We start from the raw sequence: 18,253 nt of genomic DNA, 5'->3' as shown, positions 1-18,253 counted from the left end.
GCCAAATTAGGAAGAAACTAAAATTTATTTCATAACCCTTCCCTTTTCTGGTATTTGGCAAAATTTGTATACAATTACTTATATAATTGTGTAATTTGAAGGTTAATAGCATAAAGCAATGATTTCTTTTTATGCCACTATTTTACATATCCAAACAAAGGTGTCAGTGAATAGGCAATACGTCATTCAAACTGTTACCAAGCTGCTATTGATCAAAACATTTATTGGAGCACCTTCTCTTTAGAAAATACTTGTATAGCTGTTGTTGCTAATCATCTTTACTTTGGCAAAACTTTGACCTTTATGGTTGAGCTAAAACGAGTAAGAAAGTTTGGTTTATTAGATAGCTTCTGAAATCGGAAATTTAACTTCAGTGGGATAAAATTTTTGCTGTTTTTGTCATTCAGAATCTCTTGAAAACTAGTTCTTTTCCTGATTAACTTAATCAAAATGAAATGTTTCAATATTATCTTCACTAGCATGGTAACATACCAGTGTTCTTAGAGTTTATCCCAAATCTTACTGGAAGCATCATGGATCATCACTATTTTCCTAAAAAAAAAAAAAATAATAATAATGTTTTGGTCAGCTTTCCTTCAAAGACTGTCAGGTCTATACAAATGTACCGTTCACAGGGAACAATGAAAAAATGCCTTTGTAGAAACTTTCTATATTCTTTCAGATGAACCTTATCCTAAATTATTCAACCTAGAGACCAATTATTATAAATAATAGGGAATAGGAAAATTTAACAATGCGGCTGGATGAAAAGGTTAATTACAAAAGTCAGTTGTGTTTTATGTATTATAAACAAACAGCTACTAAACAACTCAAAAGATAACCACTGGAATAGTCAGAATGTCAAGTACTTCAGAATAAATCAACCCTATAGATATCACTTCTCCCCAAGTTGATCCAGTTTGAATGCAGTCCTAATCAAATTCCCATCAAGGTTTTTCATAGAATTTAATAGGCTGATTATGAATACTTACAGGGAAGATTTATGGCCAAAAATAACCAGGATTTCTGGAGAAGAGCAGAATGGCTTACATTCTTGGCTTGGCTTTACAGATCTCAGGATGTAATTCAAAGCTATAATAATTGAGATAGTACATGGATTGACAGTTTGAGCACTGAATTATTCAGAATGTGGAAACAGATGGTGCGTTGAATGCAGTGTTGGTATAAGAGTGATGGCATGTTGGTCTTCGGGAAAGGGGAGTGGGTTCTTCAATAAATTGAGCTGGAAACAAATGGTCATCATAAGGAAATAGTTGCAGTTGGATCATTGCCTCCTATCCAGATACAAGAATCAATCCAGATAGATTAAGGACTTAAATGCCAAAGCAATTTTAAAAATCATAAGTGAAAAATAGAAGTAAACATTAGACAGCATTGTCCAGTAGAAATATATATATATTTCCATATATACTTTATATATATTGTATAGGTACTTGTACATGAGAGAGGAAAGCTATATGAAAGGAAGAAAAAATAAAAGTAAACCTCTAGACAGCACTGTCCAATAGATATATATATAGTATAGGTACCTGCATAGATGAGAGAGGAAAGGTATATGAAAAGGATTAATAAGATTCAGGATGGTTTTCTCTAGTTGAGGGAGGCAGTGATGGGCAAGAGGGCCACACACCCAGAGAAAAGTTTTTTGTCAGAGCTGTAGCTTTCATGTTGTTTGGTAGGTAGATGGATACTTTACCTTATTAAGTTATAATTGTTTTGGCCATTATTTTGTTTGAACCAAATAAGACCTTTTCAACATTTTTAAGATTAGCTTTGCAGGTGGTTGGATAACTGAGTTTTGGTTCATCATGGCTTTCCCTCTTCCCTAGTTAAAGTTTGTATGCCTACAAATAAAAATTTCACTGGAAATTTTCAGATGAATTCTTTGCTCTCATTAATTTTTTTTCTCTTCCCTTCTCCTGTTAGGCTACAACTATTCTTAAAAATACTACTGAATCCCACATTAACCCTTTATCTTTCACTTCTGCAAGCCACCAAAGAAACTGAATTTCAGTGATTTCTGCATAACACAAGAAATCTCTTGGGTGTCTCTTAATTAGCATGAACTTCTTAAGCAATTTTTTTTCATTTGTGTTTTAATAGACCGACTTCCTTTTGGTAGTGTTGCGTGATGTGGTTCAGGCTTATCCTGAAGTTCGCATTGTTCTCATGTCTGCTACTATTGACACCAGTATGTTCTGTGAATATTTCTTCAATTGTCCCATCATTGAAGTTTACGGAAGGACTTATCCAGTTCAAGGTAAATAGTTTGGAGGTGGGGTGGGAGGGTGAACATCTTTTATGCGTTGGTGTTTGGATTTTCTTAATCTTGGAAATTGGAGTAATAGTTCAAAAGACATTTAAAATACAGGCCAAAGTAGAATATCAAATGCATCATAACATTCTTGGGCTTTTACTCAAGCAGTAGTGAGTACAATCTGAGGAGCAAGAACAAGTTTCATTCATTACTTGAGGACTTGGCATCTCCAGTAAATTTCCTGCCTTTTCCTTATAGCCAAAGATAACTTTCAGAATTATATACTGTCAAGTGTAAATCAGTATGGCCTATAGATGTTTATGGGAAATACTATTAAAAAGTTTAAGCAGCGAGAGTCAAATTACAAGAGAATCTGAGAGCCAAAGCAGGCATGCGTTAAAATGATACTAAGGTGAGTGTGTCAAGATCAAGTATTTCTGATAGGTAAGAGTATTTCTGATAGGTAAGAGCTCCTTTACTTTCTTTTCTTTTTCTTTTTAGATTTATTAATTAGAGAGCACGTAGGCCAACAAGAGCAGGGGGAGGGGGAGAGGGGGAGGCAGACTCCCTGCTGAGTGCGGAGCCTGAGAAGCCTGAGGACAAGGGGCCTGATCTCCCCAGAGATCATGACTTGAACCGAAACCACAAGTATGATGTTTAACTCACTGAGCCACCCAGGCGCCCCACTCCTTTACTTTCTTCAGAGTATTTTATCACCATTTTTTAGGATAATTATCTAATAGCTTGGTTAAAAAAGTGAATTCTAGCACAAATTGAGGGCATGAAAATAAGCTAAAAAATTTGCTGTGTGGGTATGAGATGATAAATGGTTATGTCAGGGTACTATTTTTTAAAAATCAGAAGTAAGGGTAGCTCTACAATAAAAGGCAGTGCAGTTGTATCTTGTGAGGGGACAGGTTGACAGTCGTAAAACTGTTTACATGTATACTGTGATTGAAAAAATAAGTGGATGGCAGATGGGGGAGCCAGGTTTACTATGGGAGTGAGAGGCTATAGGTAAGTAGGAGGGAAGGCTTGAATGAACCATGTGGTGTATGATTACATGTGGAAACATCAGTAAGAAGTCATGTTCAGATACAAGTGAATAGATAGAGAAATAATTAAAATATGTATGGATACATGGGTGAGTGTGCTTGCATATATTTCCTAGCTCTGTCTGCTGACCACAGTGATGGAGACAGAGGGACACAGGAGCCATCCTGAAAGAGCTGGAGTAATTTGAACAAAAATAAATAAAGTAATACAGTACTGGATTATAACCCTAAGGATACAATAAATACCCATGAGTCCATATGGTGGTTGAATAAATGGGTAATAAAGACACATCTCTCATATGGAATAATTCTAAAAAAATTATAGATATCTCTCTTACCTCAAAAAAGTGAGGCTTACCTCCCTGTCCCTTGAGTGTCTTGTGTTTAATGACCTGCTTCCACAGAGTAGAGTATGGAAAGGGAGAAACAACAGTAACTTCACAGTAACTTGGATTAACTTGACAAACACTACCTCAGGTGAACAAGTTTAACATCATCAGTGATGAGTCGTATCAGTTGTATGTACCCTTTATATAATGTGAAGAGTAGCACTTTGGGGCTCTTAGCATATAGAGGGGAATTGTTTATAGATTATGAGACATTTCTGGGCCCAGCAGAGTATAATTGATCAGCAGATATCCCAGCTTTGCTGATGTCCTTCTTCAGAGTGGTAACTAAAGGGAACCCATTTTATGTGTACATCCTGATAGAGGAAGGATGGACTACAGTATATTAGTGTATTCACATTCTTTCCTTATCTAAATGCCATACCATGGGAGGGTACAGCATAGTGCATGTACCCTGTACCCATTCCACAAATGTTTGAGTATTGTAGATAGAGGGTACCCTGTCTGGCTTAGTGGGAACATGTAGGAGAGATACTTCACCCTCCTTCAGGGACCAAGAGATTGGAACACTGAGTTTGGAAAAAGCTTGCTTATTAGCACTGGAATTTCTTGCTAATTATGAAGAATCAGGGGGTATTAAGGTCATTTTGAGTTACGAATTAGAAAATGAGTTTTGAAGACTGCTGCATTCTGAAAGTTGATGGTACTCACCTGACTGGATTGTCTTGGCAGAATATTTTTTGGAAGACTGTATTCAGATGACCCACTTTATTCCTCCACCAAAGGACAAGAAGAAGAAGGATAAGGAAGATGATGGTGGTGAGGATGATGATGTAAGTGAATCTTCATGGAAAATTTTTCATTAGGGACAGATTTTGTTATTGTAGTGAACAGATGATTTTAGTAAAAACATGTAATGAATGAGCATTACAGAAAACTTTTTAAAAAGGTGACTATAAAGTCTATTTTTAAATTAATTGATGTATTTTACTCCAAAGGATTCCATGTTCAGTGACAAGCTCTTTTCTTACTACAAGTTAAGTCCCTTCTGGATAAAAGTCAAAAGAAAAAGGAGGAAAGAGTAAGATGTTTAAAGACCCAGATGTGGTTAGAAATAACTCCTGTTTTCCATGGGTCACAGTACCTGGCAAGCTGGTAGAAAAGCAAAAGTCTTGTGCCCCATCCCAGATACACTAAATCAGAATGTACATTTTAACAAAATCTCCATGTGATCCATATATACAATAAAGTTTTCAAAGCAGCAGCTACCCTCCTAGATTAGAGAGCCTATGTGGTGATGACATTATCAGATGGGTATTAAACCAGGGAGTTAATTATGAGGGATTTCCTAAGAAGAAAGAGGAAAGAAAAGTGACACTTATTTTGAGATTTGGACCAATGATAATACAAAAATGCATTTTCTATCTGGAATTTTGAAAAGAATAAATATTGTAAGACAGCAATGCAGAATTTGATAGGAAATAAGCTGGAATATTTTTAATTAGAAGATACGAGGATATAAATGAATAGCAAATTAGAAAGCTTATCAGGCAGAAAAAAGACCAATTGTAACAACTTTCTCACTACTAAAGGCTTGGTTTAGCACTGATTCTAAGGCAGACTTTTTAGAAAATACAGACCACATTATTTTAGAAATAGATGATCAAATGAGCTGCCAGCAGGATACTCATTTAAGAATTAAAGGACTTCATATTTGGTAGGAGATGAGCCTGGGAATTACACAGGGACGTGTTGTGTATAGGTAAAGTAATCATATGGTAATTGATGCACAGACAGGATCATAGTAGCAGTTCATTTATCAGTAAGGAGAATATTTTTGAGAGACCAATGGAGTAAAGTCTTAATAAAGAAATACATTGGTAGAAGGAGCCATTAGAAGTTTCAGAGTCAAATTTAAGAGTTTGTGCTTGAATTATAGACATTGCCTATGGGAAATATTGGTCATGAGAAAAATACAGTATCTCAATATGTAGTAGGTTCTACATTTTTGGAAATTAAATTTCTTCTGTATGCCAGATAAGACTAATAAGCTAGAATTAATAAGGACAGGTGTTATTTGAATGTTAACAAATCTAAGAGACATCTTGTGAGCTGTAGTAATTAAGACAATTCAAAATATGTCTCCCTATTTTTTGCAGGCAAATTGCAACCTGATCTGTGGTGATGAATATGGTCCAGAAACAAAGATGAGCATGGCTCAGTTGAATGAAAAGGAAACCCCTTTTGAACTCATCGAAGCTCTACTCAAGTACATTGAGACCCTTAATGTTCCTGGGGCTGTGTTGGTTTTTCTGCCTGGCTGGAATTTGATTTATACTATGCAGAAGCATTTGGAGATGAATCCACATTTTGGTATGAGTCTTTGAATTCTCACATATTTGACAGTGAAAAATGAATATTTTTGCTTGTGCCCTAGCCAGCATGTGAAAACAAAATGTAATGTTGTGTCAATATTTGGATAAAAATATATGTAATGTAGAGCAGTTTTAAAATGGACTATTATTTTTAGACCTTAACCTTTCCTTAATTGTTATAGGAAGCCACAGGTATCAGATTTTACCTCTGCATTCTCAGATTCCTCGAGAGGAACAGCGCAAAGTATTTGATCCAGTACCAGCTGGAGTAACCAAGGTAAATAATAAACATTTACACTTATGGGGTTGGAGGTTACATAGATAGTAAACAAATATTACAGGCCTTCATAGAGCTACCACAAAAAAATTGTATAAATTGAGGAAGGAAAGAAGGGGTCTTCTCTTCCTGAGCTTAGTAAGTTTTTCATTAGTCGGGCAGTGGGTGAATGATTTTTTTAAGGCTTCTGGAATTCTCTTGCCACTTGTTACATAAGCAAATCCTTCTTTTAAGTGCATAATAGGAAAATATTTTCTGAAGTATAATTTTTCTTAATATTTCTTCACAGGTTATTTTGTCCACAAATATTGCTGAGACTAGCATTACCATAAATGATGTTGTTTATGTCATTGACTCCTGCAAGTAAGTTTCCAAGGAACCTATTTGCCTAGAATAAATCTTAAGAATGTTCCATGTAGGGGCGCCTGGGTGGCTCAGTCGTTAAGCGTCTGCCTTCAGCTCAGGTCATGATCCCAGTGTCCTGGGATCGAGCCCCGCATCGGGCTCCCTGCTCCGCAGGAAGCCTGCTTCTCCCTCTCCCACTGCCCCTGCTTGTGTTCCCTCTCTCGCTGTCTCTCTCTCTGTCAAAAAATAAATAAAATCTTTAAAAAAAAAAAAAAAAAAAGAATGTTCCATGTAGTAGTTAGTATCAGTTAACAGAATCAGAATCACCCTTTTTTTTTTTTTTGAAGTCCTGTGTTCTTGTACTGTCTAAATTATTGTGTACTGTATACTGGGTTACAGGTTAATTAATAATTCTTGGTGTTGATTTATCACAAATCATTTATCATGGTAGAAAGTGACAAAGCTTGACACTCTAACTCCTGAGCTTCCCACTGCTCGTCTGCTGATATTTGCTCATTTCTCATTGGTGGGTGTTTCCATTGATCACAGCCATACAGTAGCATACTGCTTAGTGTATAAAGATGACCAATATTTATCTTATGACAAATATCCTACTTGTGCGCCATTCACTTAAGAATTAAAAGAATTTATATTTGGTATGCGATGAGCCTGGGAAATACACAGGGAGGCATTGTGTACAGATAAAGTACACAATTATATGGTAACTGATACACAGGACAAAAAAGTCAAAACTTTGTTATATCTGGCTAGCTTGTGCCCCATGTCTTCTCTACATAGTCCCTCAACCTCCCCGGCAATTGAGAAAGATCTGCCAGTGCCCACTGTAGGGAATGGTGACTAGCACGCAGCTCCCCTGAGCCAGCTCCAGTCAGTCAGTGCCAGCTGCCTGTGTGGAGCGTTGAAGGGTTCTGAGGTTGCTTTGGGGTTCAGCAGGATTGCGCGGGCACTGCTTGGTGAGGTCATCAACTTTTAGATCATAGATAGCCTGGAAGTTACACTAAACTTTGGGACAGATTTGGCTTGAATAATTACTGTTTACTCTCATGTATGTGCCAAATCCTGTTTGAATGCTTTCCATTCATTAATTCACTTAATGTTTATAAATAAAAATCCTGTGAGTTTGGTAAGAGTATTATAGCCGTTTTCAGATGAGGAAAATGGGACACAGAAGGATCAGTAACTTGGCCAAGACCATCTAGCTGTTAAGTGGCACGGACGTGTTGTTAGAAGGTTGACGACTCAGAAGGTGCAGTCAAATTCTTCCTGGTGCTGCACACAGGCTTCATGTCGGCATAGCTACCTGGAAAGCATCCATCCCTTAGTGGAAATACGATAGTTAAGTACTGGTGGTACGTGTGAGTCTAAGAATTAGCCACTGTTTCCTATTTAGGCAGAAAGTGAAGCTGTTCACTGCTCACAACAACATGACCAACTACGCTACAGTTTGGGCATCTAAAACAAACCTTGAGCAGCGGAAAGGACGAGCTGGCCGTGTGCGGCCTGGATTCTGCTTTCACCTGTGTAGCCGAGCTCGTTTTGAGAGGTAAGACCAATTCTTGAATAAAGACTACAGATTTGTTTTTTTACCCCTTCATACAATACATCACCTCCTGTCCCCACCCTGCTGTTAACTTACTGAACTCAGAGTACATAAATGCCTCCAGTTACCTATATTGGAGGATAGATACTTGGCTTAAATAACAAGATTGTGGCAAGAATGAAATTGTCAGTGATGGCATGTTTGCTGATTTTCTGCTTACTACTAATCTTTTAAACGGAGGCTATATGGACATTATTTTAGTTCCACATAGGTCACTTTAGGGATTACTGGTATTTATGGAATGGTTAACTTCTTGAAAAATACATTTAAAAAATACTTCCATATTTACAGATTTTTTTTTCCCCCCCTAATGTTAGCACATCACTGTATCTCATAGGATCCTCCTCATATGCCTGAGAAATAGAGGGCATTATTTGGATAAGGAAACTAAAGCTTAAGGCTCTTAGCTGAATTCTCCAGGACTGAAATCCAAATCTGTTAATACCTTATCCAGTTCCATTTATACTATAAGCCTGTTGGGGAATGTGGTTGGGACTTGTTTAAAAAAAATCCTTATCTCTCTGAATTACAGATTTTAGATGCATAGTTATATGTTTCTGGATATCCATGTGTGTGCATTAGCTTTAACCAGTTGACCATAAGATAGAGTTAGGGGTTTTGTACACGTGTGTATTTATCACAATAAAGTATTGTGGGACATACTTAATTTAGGTGACCAGATGTATATAATGCCCTGAAGAAAAACCAAGGAAACTTTGATTTGCTCTTGTGCTAGTAACTTACAGCTCCCTGGTAATTATAAATGTGGATTTATTTGAGCATCAGAAGTTAGCTCAGGATACTGGCTGCAACATTTGGAAGGTACCTACTTTTTAAAGGTTAGATTGTCCCTTGAAGAAACAAGTACTGTACTTAGACATCTTAGAGTGAAAACCACCTACTAATTAGTAATGGCATGAATAGACCTATAATAAAGGATTTTTCTTCTTTTCTTTATAGGGTGAGGAACAGATAATGCTATCTGCATTTATGTAAACCTTATTTAAGCTGACCAGTCTTGCCAGCAGTGTTGGAATCATCAGTAAATGATTCCCATGAATCTTCATCATGAATAGTGTATAGCCAATAAGTCTGAATTAGAAATTTAGAGACCTGGGGGTGCCTGGGTAGCTCAGTCGGATAAGCATCTGACTCGATCTCAGCTCAGGTCTCGATCTCGAGGGTTGTGATTTCGAGCCCTACATTGGGCTCCATGCTGGGCATAGAGCCTACTAAAAAAAAAAAAAAATGTAGATTTTAATACCATTTGTACCTATTTGCGGAATTTAATGCCATTTGTACCTATTCTATGACATAACCTAAATATTTACACTCTCTAGGCCTCTGTTTCCCCATTTTGTAAAATGAGATTGTTACTTAACTGTCTGTGCTCCTTCAGTTGAAAATGGAAGATAGTATAATACCTAACCCACAGAATTTGTTTGAGAACTAAATGAGTGAATAATGTTAAATACTGAGAACAATGCTTGGCATATGGTAAGCTCTCGGTAAATGTTAGCTATTATCATTGTTAATACTAATTTGTAATAGTAACTTTTATTAAAATTTTTAAGGGTTAGATGATCTGTAAAATCCTTGCTGGTAGCACTAAATTTTATGAACCAGGAAGGGAAGGTGATGGGGATATGTTAGTATTAGCCCACATCTCCACAGAAAGTCTTACTACCGTTGGGGGGTAGGGGGCAGATGGGGGGAGGTGTTTGTTTTTGAGTATAGTTGACAATCGATGTTATATTAGTTTCAGGTGTTCAGAATAGTGATTCAACAACTCTATACGTTATGCTATGCTCCCCACCAGTGTAGCTACCATCTGCCACCGTACAGCACTTTTACAGTACTATTGACTATATTCTCTGTGCTGTACCTTTCACCCTTGTGACTTATTCATTCCATAACTGGAAGCCTGTATCTCCCCCTCCCCTTCACCCATTTTTGCCTGTCCCCTCCCCCCGTCCCCTCCGCTCTGTCTAGCCACCGCTTTTAACCCATGTTTGTCACCCGGTGAGACCTGAAGAAGTCGAAGTCATAGGTATGGGTAATAACATTAAGGATTTGGGATAATTTTTCATCCTCCTTCACTCCTCAGATGAAAATACCATCAAGCTATAATTGTAAAGTCGTAAACCACTGCTCAAGCAGTTGAGGGTCTCGTCCAGAGAGTCTTTGTTGTAAATACAAAACGTTCTTTGATAATTGTAAAAGGATGAGGGAGGGACAGCTCTATAAACCTGATTATCTCTCTGTAAAGATTTTATTAAACAGACGTGTATATATTAGAGTGGATGGTTATTTTATGCTTTTCTTGCCTTAGACTAGAAACCCACATGACACCTGAGATGTTCCGAACACCATTACATGAAATTGCTTTGAGCATAAAACTTCTGCGTCTGGGAGGAATTGGACAATTCCTGGCCAAGGCAATTGAACCTCCACCTTTGGATGCTGTGATCGAAGCAGAGCACACTCTTAGAGGTACCTACAAATACAGACCTACCTAACAACATGTTAATTATTGTCTTGTCCTGGCAGCTAGCATGTAACAGATGAATCAAGGTACACTCAGCAGGCTGGTGAGTGGTAAGACTTCCAGTGTTGCCTTACATATTTAGTGTGGTCAGTTTTATAAAATGAGGTAAGAAAGGGGTAACCTGAGTCTTCTTTTGGTAAAAAATGTCATTTCTTAACCAATATTTAATAATCAGAACATGCATTACTCACGATACAGTCTTTTATGTTCATCTGTTAAAACATATCTGTTTGTGTTTTCTAATCATGTCATAGAAGTGGTGTAGTATTGTGGGAAAAACTAAAGGTGTTGGCCATGGGAATCTGATTTTGAATTTTGAATCTAGTACTCATCTGCTATATGAACTTTAGACTTTCACTCTCCAGATTTCATTCCTCTCTAAAAATTACCAGTAAATGGTATTAGACTTGTTAGGGCATGTGTACTTAGGCTGTTACTTTAGTTTTTGTATGTATAGAGTTTGCATGGACTATATTCAGTTTACAATCTACAGGGCCTAATTCTAGTACCACCTTCTTATTGGTGCTCCAGAATTTGGTTTTGTTGTGTTTTTGAGTGAGGAGAATTGTTGGCTATGGGCATGGTGCTGGCAGTTGGTTTGACAAATAATGAAAACTCAACCTGTAAAGAAATGTTTCATCTTTGCCTCAGTTAAAGGGGTTTTTGTTACTATTTCCGCTGTTTTACTATTTCCACTCACAAAGAACTATCTCCCCACAGAACTTGATGCATTAGATGCTAATGATGAGTTGACTCCTCTGGGACGAATCCTGGCTAAACTCCCCATTGAGCCTCGTTTTGGCAAAATGATGATAATGGGATGTATTTTCTAGTAAGTGCTTTGTATTATTGCTGATACTTAAATGGTAGAACAAGTTCAGAATCTTATTCCCCTCCCCATAAAAACAGGATAGGCTCAGAAGAAAAAATTAAATTCTTAGGTATAGAAGTGGCATACTTCAGATACTAAGAAAAGAATGAAATGAGAAGAATGCATGGTCCCAGTAGATGGACACCTGGGCCCAGCTTGTTGGGGGAAAGAGCACAAGTTCTCAAAAGAATTGCAGTTCGTCTTGGGAGCATAAGTAGTTGTCTTTGAAAGACAAATAGCACTAGGAAAACAGGTATATTTTATCAGGAAATTTTGAAGATTAAGAGATTTGAGAAGATGGGGAAGAGAATAAGGAGAGAGAAAATATAATACTTGGTCATAATTTATGGTAAATATGCATCCATTAATTATCAGAGCTCCTTGTTTTTTCCCTTTCCGCTTCTGGAGAGAGCAGCTGTAAAAGTTCTTTGTTAAGCCAATCTCAGTGCTAATAAAGTGGTATCGTAGCCAGTGAAGACTCTGACCCACAGTGACAGTACTGCTTGTGAACTGCTGGAACAAGAGCGTGACAAGACTGAATTTTCCTGTCTGTTTCAGTGTGGGAGATGCTGTCTGTACCATCTCTGCTGCCACCTGCTTTCCGGAGCCTTTCATTAGTGAAGGAAAGAGACTGGGTTATATTCATCGAAATTTTGCTGGAAACAGATTTTCTGATCATGTGGCCCTTTTATCAGTCTTCCAAGCTTGGGATGATGCTAGGTACGGGTTTGAAAGAGGGAAAGTTGTAAGTTGTGAGAACTGTCTCTAGTTGCTAATGTATTGGGGCTTTGAGAAATGACTCTTAATCTATTTTAGAATGGGTGGAGAAGAAGCAGAGATACGTTTTTGTGAGCACAAAAGACTCAACATGGCTACACTAAGAATGACCTGGGAAGCCAAAGTTCAGCTCAAAGAGATTCTGATTAATTCTGGATTTCCAGAAGGTAAGGCTCTCTAAAGATCTATCTGAAGTGACATTTATGCAGCATGTACACATTGACAGTGCAGTATATTTTAGCTTCAGACTTTAGACCCTGTGCTTTTTCTGTGTTCCTAGCTATTTCTTCATTCTTTGAACTATAATGATAATCAGTTTTTCACATTTATTCCGTCTTTTAAAAAAGGAAGCAAAAGGTTGTGATGCTCAAATTATAATATACTACACAGATGATTAATAGATGTTTTAAGAATTGTGCTACTTTGAGAGGTTTTTTTTTTAGTCTCTTTCATCTTACGAAGAACAGAGGTGTAGCTTTTAGCAGTTGTAGTACAGAATAAACAGTTTGTTGAATAACCTCAAATAGTGGTTTGTGAAGTGATTGATCATTCTGCCCACATGTTCATGTTTAGACATGAAATTTACCATGTTAAATTTTAAGTGCCTTTAAGTAAGGTTTTAGTGTGCTGGCAGGTAAGAGGGCTTGGATAATGTGATGGATATATTAGTTGAGCTGTTGAACTTTTGTTCTCCCAACTAGATTAAAATTCCTAAAATTGGGAATTGAAGCACATAACCAGAAATAGCTGTGTAGTTGAGAGTATAGTTGGGCAAGATGGCAGATTTTAAAAGGATATGATCTAAATAACTTACACACAAAATGTTTTCCTCTGTTGCAAACTGACTTAAGTTTGTAGTTTTTTATCAAAATCAAGGAAAGAGGAAGGACATATTTTGTATGATAGAATCCTCACAATAATCCTGAGATACAGGTATTGTTACCCTGTTTTATAGAAGAGGAAGCTACCACAGAGGTTTAAATTTCTTGTCCAGATACATTCAGTTAGGAGGTGAGAAGATTAGAACTCAGGTTTTTCCAGCACAGAATATATCCATGCTCTTAGTGGTCACTGTCATACTTCCCAAACCATGATGAAGTACTCCTAAAGCATAGTCTGGGTGAAAATATCCGCCCTCATTCCAGTGGGCTTCCTTGGATTGTTACTCCATCTAGAAAGAACAGCTATTTAGGAACAGCAGATGGAATACTTTGTTCACCTATTGGTTTAGCTCACTTGGCGAGTAGATGATTAACCTGAGGGTGGGGGAGGTGGCTTTTTGTGTAATCACTCCAAGCTTGGGTTGTGGTTAAGTCTATAAGAGAATGCAAGTATTTTAGTTTTCTTGCTGTGGACACTCAGCAGAATTTCTCCTTGAACTTAATGTGGGTGTAAGAGTTTTGAGAAGACAGGAAATTAGACAGGTTATCTGAAAAAAGAGGTGGGAAGGAGTCAGTTCTCGTAATTCTCTTAACTAGTTTACATGCAATATGAGGATTAGCCAGATATCTGATATTTGTACCCCTTTCCTTTTACAGATTGCTTGTTAACACAGGTGTTTACTAACACTGGACCAGATAATAATTTGGATGTTGTTATCTCTCTCCTGGCTTTTGGTGTGTACCCTAATGTTTGCTATCATAAGGAAAAAAGAAAGATTCTCACCACTGAAGGGCGTAATGCCCTTATCCACAAGTCTTCTGTTAATTGTCCTTTTAGCAGCCAAGACATGAAGTACCCATCTCCCTTCTTTGTATTTGGTGAAAAGGTAAGAAAAGATCAGTTTAGAAAAATTTATGTTGAGGGGCACGTGCATGGGCTCAGTATGTTAAGTGTCTGACTCTTGATTTCGGTTCAGGTCATGATCTCGGCCCCGTGTCGGGCTCTGTGCTGAGCAAGGAGCCTGCTTGAGATTTTCGCCCTTTCCCTCTGCCCCCCCCCAAAAAGAAAAATTTACGTTGAAAATCTACATTGTCGTTACTTATTAATGTGCAGTGGGAACATGAGTTTTAATTTTGGAAGCATAGTTCATTATCATTATATGGCAATTGATTGGCAGCTGGACTGTCATCTGTTTCTTCTTGCCTCTTTTTTCATCTGCAGATTCGAACCCGAGCCATCTCTGCTAAAGGCATGACCTTAGTTACTCCCCTGCAGTTGCTTCTCTTTGCCTCCAAGAAAGTCCAGTCTGATGGGCAGATTGTGCTCGTAGATGACTGGTATGGATTTTCAGATGTGAACTCCAAACTGCATTCTTACAATTGAGGTGTAATGGGATTCAGCTGCTAATCTAACTTAATTTGTGAAAGAAACATGACAAAATTTCATGACATAAATGAGGTGTTTTATAACATTGTCTTTTCTTGGAGAGTGGATATCTTGGTAGTATAGTTCATAGGTAGTAAGTCATACCATTGGAAGCAAATGCATTAGGCATTGAAGCCACATCTGCCCCCATGAATACTACCCTAGAGAATTGGAATTTAATTGGAACTGGGGTACCTCTTTCATGTACTCTGTATGTTGGTTAGAGAGTACTGGTAAGCATGTACTAACCACTTGACAAAAATGGAATAGATCTTAGTGACCCATCAGTAGGCTCAGTCATATTCCTGAAAACTCCAGCAATGTGAGTCTCTTCTTTCATTCTTTTATTGGAAGCTGAGTGATCTGTATTGCTAACAGTAGTTTGCTTGATAGACTTCCTGGTTTACAGTACCCACCAGTAGCCAGCAGTGGGTTTTAAGAAGTTAGTGTAAGACTGTTACCATTCTTCATACCTGTGTTTGCCTAAGTCTGGGGAATTGAAAGTATTGGTACTTAGTAAGAAGTTAAATTTATTCCATCACTTACCATATGTGAAATTAGGAGACAGTAGTCTTTTGCTGTGTGTACCCCTCTTGTACTTTATCATTTTTCTCTGTTTTAGGATCAGACTGCAAATCTCTCATGAGGCTGCTGCCTGTATCACTGCTCTCCGGGCGGCCATGGAGGCTCTGGTTGTTGAAGTAACCAAACAGCCTAATATCATCAGCCAGTTGGACCCTGTTAATGAACATATGCTAAACATGATCCGCCAGATCTCTAGACCATCAGCTGCAGGTATCAACCTCATGATTGGCAGTACGCGGTGAGTACACAGTAACTTCTCTTTGAACCAAGCAGAGGACGATGATCTTATACTGGCCTAAAATTCCCACAGGCAGCTGATACAGGCCTTGTTTATTTAAGTTAAAATTCTAGACAAACACTGAATATGAAACTTAATTCTGGTTAACACACTCAGAGAAAAGGATGTTACTAACTTTTATCTCTGTTAATAGTGTATCAGTGCATGTTGGAGATTTAAAGGGACCTTAAAAGTACATACAGAGTCCAGGGTGGGTCACATGATGGGAAAGTGACAGAGCCCAGACTCTTCACTTTCCACAGTACTGTTTTGCCATCTCTAATGAAAAAATGTTGATTGAACGGTTAAATTGCTGCTTCTTCAAATGAAAAGCCTCAAGGTTTATCTTAGTAGGGAAATGCAAGAATGTGACTGACTTAAAGAAGTGTGAAATTTCTCTTAATTCTTAAAATGTCTTATTTGGTTTGCTTTTTTCCACCTTTTCAATCTTCCTTTGCTCACAGTTCTTTCTTTGGAAATATTTGATACCTGCAGAGAAGGCAGAGGATAGTACAGTGAACACCCATATAGTCTTATAACTCACTAATCGTCTGCATTCTCTGACGATTTCTTGCTTTCATACATGTGTGTAAACACACATACCTACTTTTACTTAATCATTTGTGACTGAGTTGCAGAGGTTATGACATTTTACATCAGTATATTTCATGCATCTTTTAAGCATATAACTGCAATACCATGATCACACCCCCAAAATTTAAGTGTTTAACATTTGTCTAATATACATATTAAAAATTTTCTAATTATCCAAAAATACTCTTTAATCTCCCTTTCAAGGAACAGTTACTGCTTTCGGTTATAAACTGTTAATAATTTCTAATATATAGAACTGCTAGAATTCATAAAGCATTCTGGGTCCCATTTTGCTATAAATGATTTACTTTTTAAAATTTATTAATCATACACATAGTATTCATTGTGTGCCAGGCACTGTGTTGAGTCCTTTTCTGATATTAACTCATTTTAATATTTGCTCTATCTATGATGTAGGTAGATCTTTGTCGCCTTTAATATGAATAAGGAAACTAGCACAGAGAAGTTAAGACCCAAGGCCATACAGCTAGTGAATTGTAGGACTGGATTCAGACTAAGGCAGTAATGGCTCCTGAAACAGTGCTCTTACTGTGCTATACCTTGCTCCTCCAGTGGGTCAAATACGTATGAGAATTATTGAGCAGTCTTCAAAAAGAAAGAAATAATAAGTATGCGTCATAGGTAGATACAGATGTGGTGCTCATAGGTATTTAGAAGAGAGTTTACTTTTGGCAGGAGGGATGGTGAATAAGGAGGCTTCACATACAGTCTGCTCTGTGGAGGACAAAAGTCCAGAACCTAGAAAGGATGGGATAAATACAGGAAAGAGTTTAGGATGCATGAATATAATGGTGGCTTGAATTACAGTAGGGAGAATTGAAATGGGGAGGAGTAGATTAGACAAGTTTGCAGGACCATCAGGAGGAATTGGTGATGGATTGAAATGGGGGGAGCAGGGCAGTGAAGGAGTGAAGACAGATCCCAGCTATATTTCTCACTTGGACAACTGCTGAATTCATCGTGCTGGTCTCTATAAGAAAAGCTGTGCAGGAGACTGTTGAATCACAGATCTGTACCTCTGAAACAAATAATGCAATATATGTTAAGAAAAAAAAAAAAGATAGGAGGGGAAGATGAAGGGGGATAAATCGGAGGGGGGAGACGAACCATGAGAGACTATGGACTCTGAAAAACAAACTGAGGGTTCTAGAGGGGAGGGAGGTGGGAGGATGGGTTAGCCTGGTGATAGGTATTAAAGAGGGCACATTCTGCATGGAGCACTGGGTGTTATGCACAAACAATGAATCATGGAACACTACATCAAAAACTAATGATGTAATATATGGTGATTAACATAACAATAAAAAATAAAAAGAAAGAAAACTCCTATAAAAAAAGAAAAGAAAAGCTGTGCAGGAAGAATAAGCAGTTTGGGTTGTGCTGAGTTGGAGGGTTGTTAAGTGAGACATCTTGATTATGCAATTTTTCTTTTTTTTTTTTTTTTTTAAGACTTTATTTATTTGACAGAGACATAGCAAGAGCAGGAACACAAGCAGGGGGAGTGGGAGAGGGAGAAGCAGGCTCCCTGCGCAGCAGGGAGCCCGATGCGGGGCTCAATCCCAGGACCCTGGGATCATGACCTGAGCTGAAGGCTGACGCTTAAGGACTGAGCCACCCAGGTGCCCCTTGATTATGCAATTTTTCATTACCCCTCATTTTCTTTATTTGCCACATGAAACATTTATGTGTAAACAAATCACCACAGGCATTTTTCAGAAACATACTTCAGAGTTAATGCAGGAAAATACTTGGTGATAAAGATCAAATAACACTGCCAACTCCGGGAGCCTCTTCCTTACATATCACTGCTTTCGTAGAATGCTGTATAGCTGAGGCTCAGTGAAAGTGAACCATCCATCTTAAGTCGTAAGGGACATACTGCCAAAACGGAAGATCTTTGAGAATGAACCAGAAAGAACTTTAGACAAACATACAGTTACAGTAGATGCATTCTTCTGTATCTATTATGGAGTAA

At 37.8% G+C, this 18,253-nt stretch overlaps 1 protein-coding gene across 3 annotated transcripts in view; it reads left to right on the top strand.

Annotated features, from left to right (window-relative positions):
- The window catches only part of DHX9 (DExH-box helicase 9), a 52,642-nt gene that overhangs the window by 33,565 nt on the left and 824 nt on the right, over window positions 1-18,253 (top strand). For all 3 annotated transcript variants that reach the window (XM_036067696.2, XM_036067697.2, XM_036067698.2), the window contains 13 exons: window positions 2,125-2,281; window positions 4,413-4,513; window positions 5,840-6,053; window positions 6,238-6,332; window positions 6,622-6,695; window positions 8,089-8,241; window positions 10,631-10,791; window positions 11,567-11,678; window positions 12,276-12,437; window positions 12,534-12,661; window positions 14,033-14,262; window positions 14,598-14,713; window positions 15,424-15,624. In XM_036067696.2, the coding sequence (XP_035923589.2) occupies window positions 2,125-2,281; window positions 4,413-4,513; window positions 5,840-6,053; window positions 6,238-6,332; window positions 6,622-6,695; window positions 8,089-8,241; window positions 10,631-10,791; window positions 11,567-11,678; window positions 12,276-12,437; window positions 12,534-12,661; window positions 14,033-14,262; window positions 14,598-14,713; window positions 15,424-15,624 (1,904 nt within the window). The remainder of the gene's footprint in view (window positions 1-2,124; window positions 2,282-4,412; window positions 4,514-5,839; window positions 6,054-6,237; window positions 6,333-6,621; window positions 6,696-8,088; window positions 8,242-10,630; window positions 10,792-11,566; window positions 11,679-12,275; window positions 12,438-12,533; window positions 12,662-14,032; window positions 14,263-14,597; window positions 14,714-15,423; window positions 15,625-18,253) is intronic.

This window comes from Halichoerus grypus, chromosome 7 (assembly GCF_964656455.1).
Source record: "Halichoerus grypus chromosome 7, mHalGry1.hap1.1, whole genome shotgun sequence".
Taxonomy (NCBI): domain Eukaryota; kingdom Metazoa; phylum Chordata; class Mammalia; order Carnivora; family Phocidae; genus Halichoerus; species Halichoerus grypus.
The sequence above is the reverse complement of the archived record's forward strand: the minus strand, read 5'-3'. Positions and strand labels throughout refer to the sequence as shown.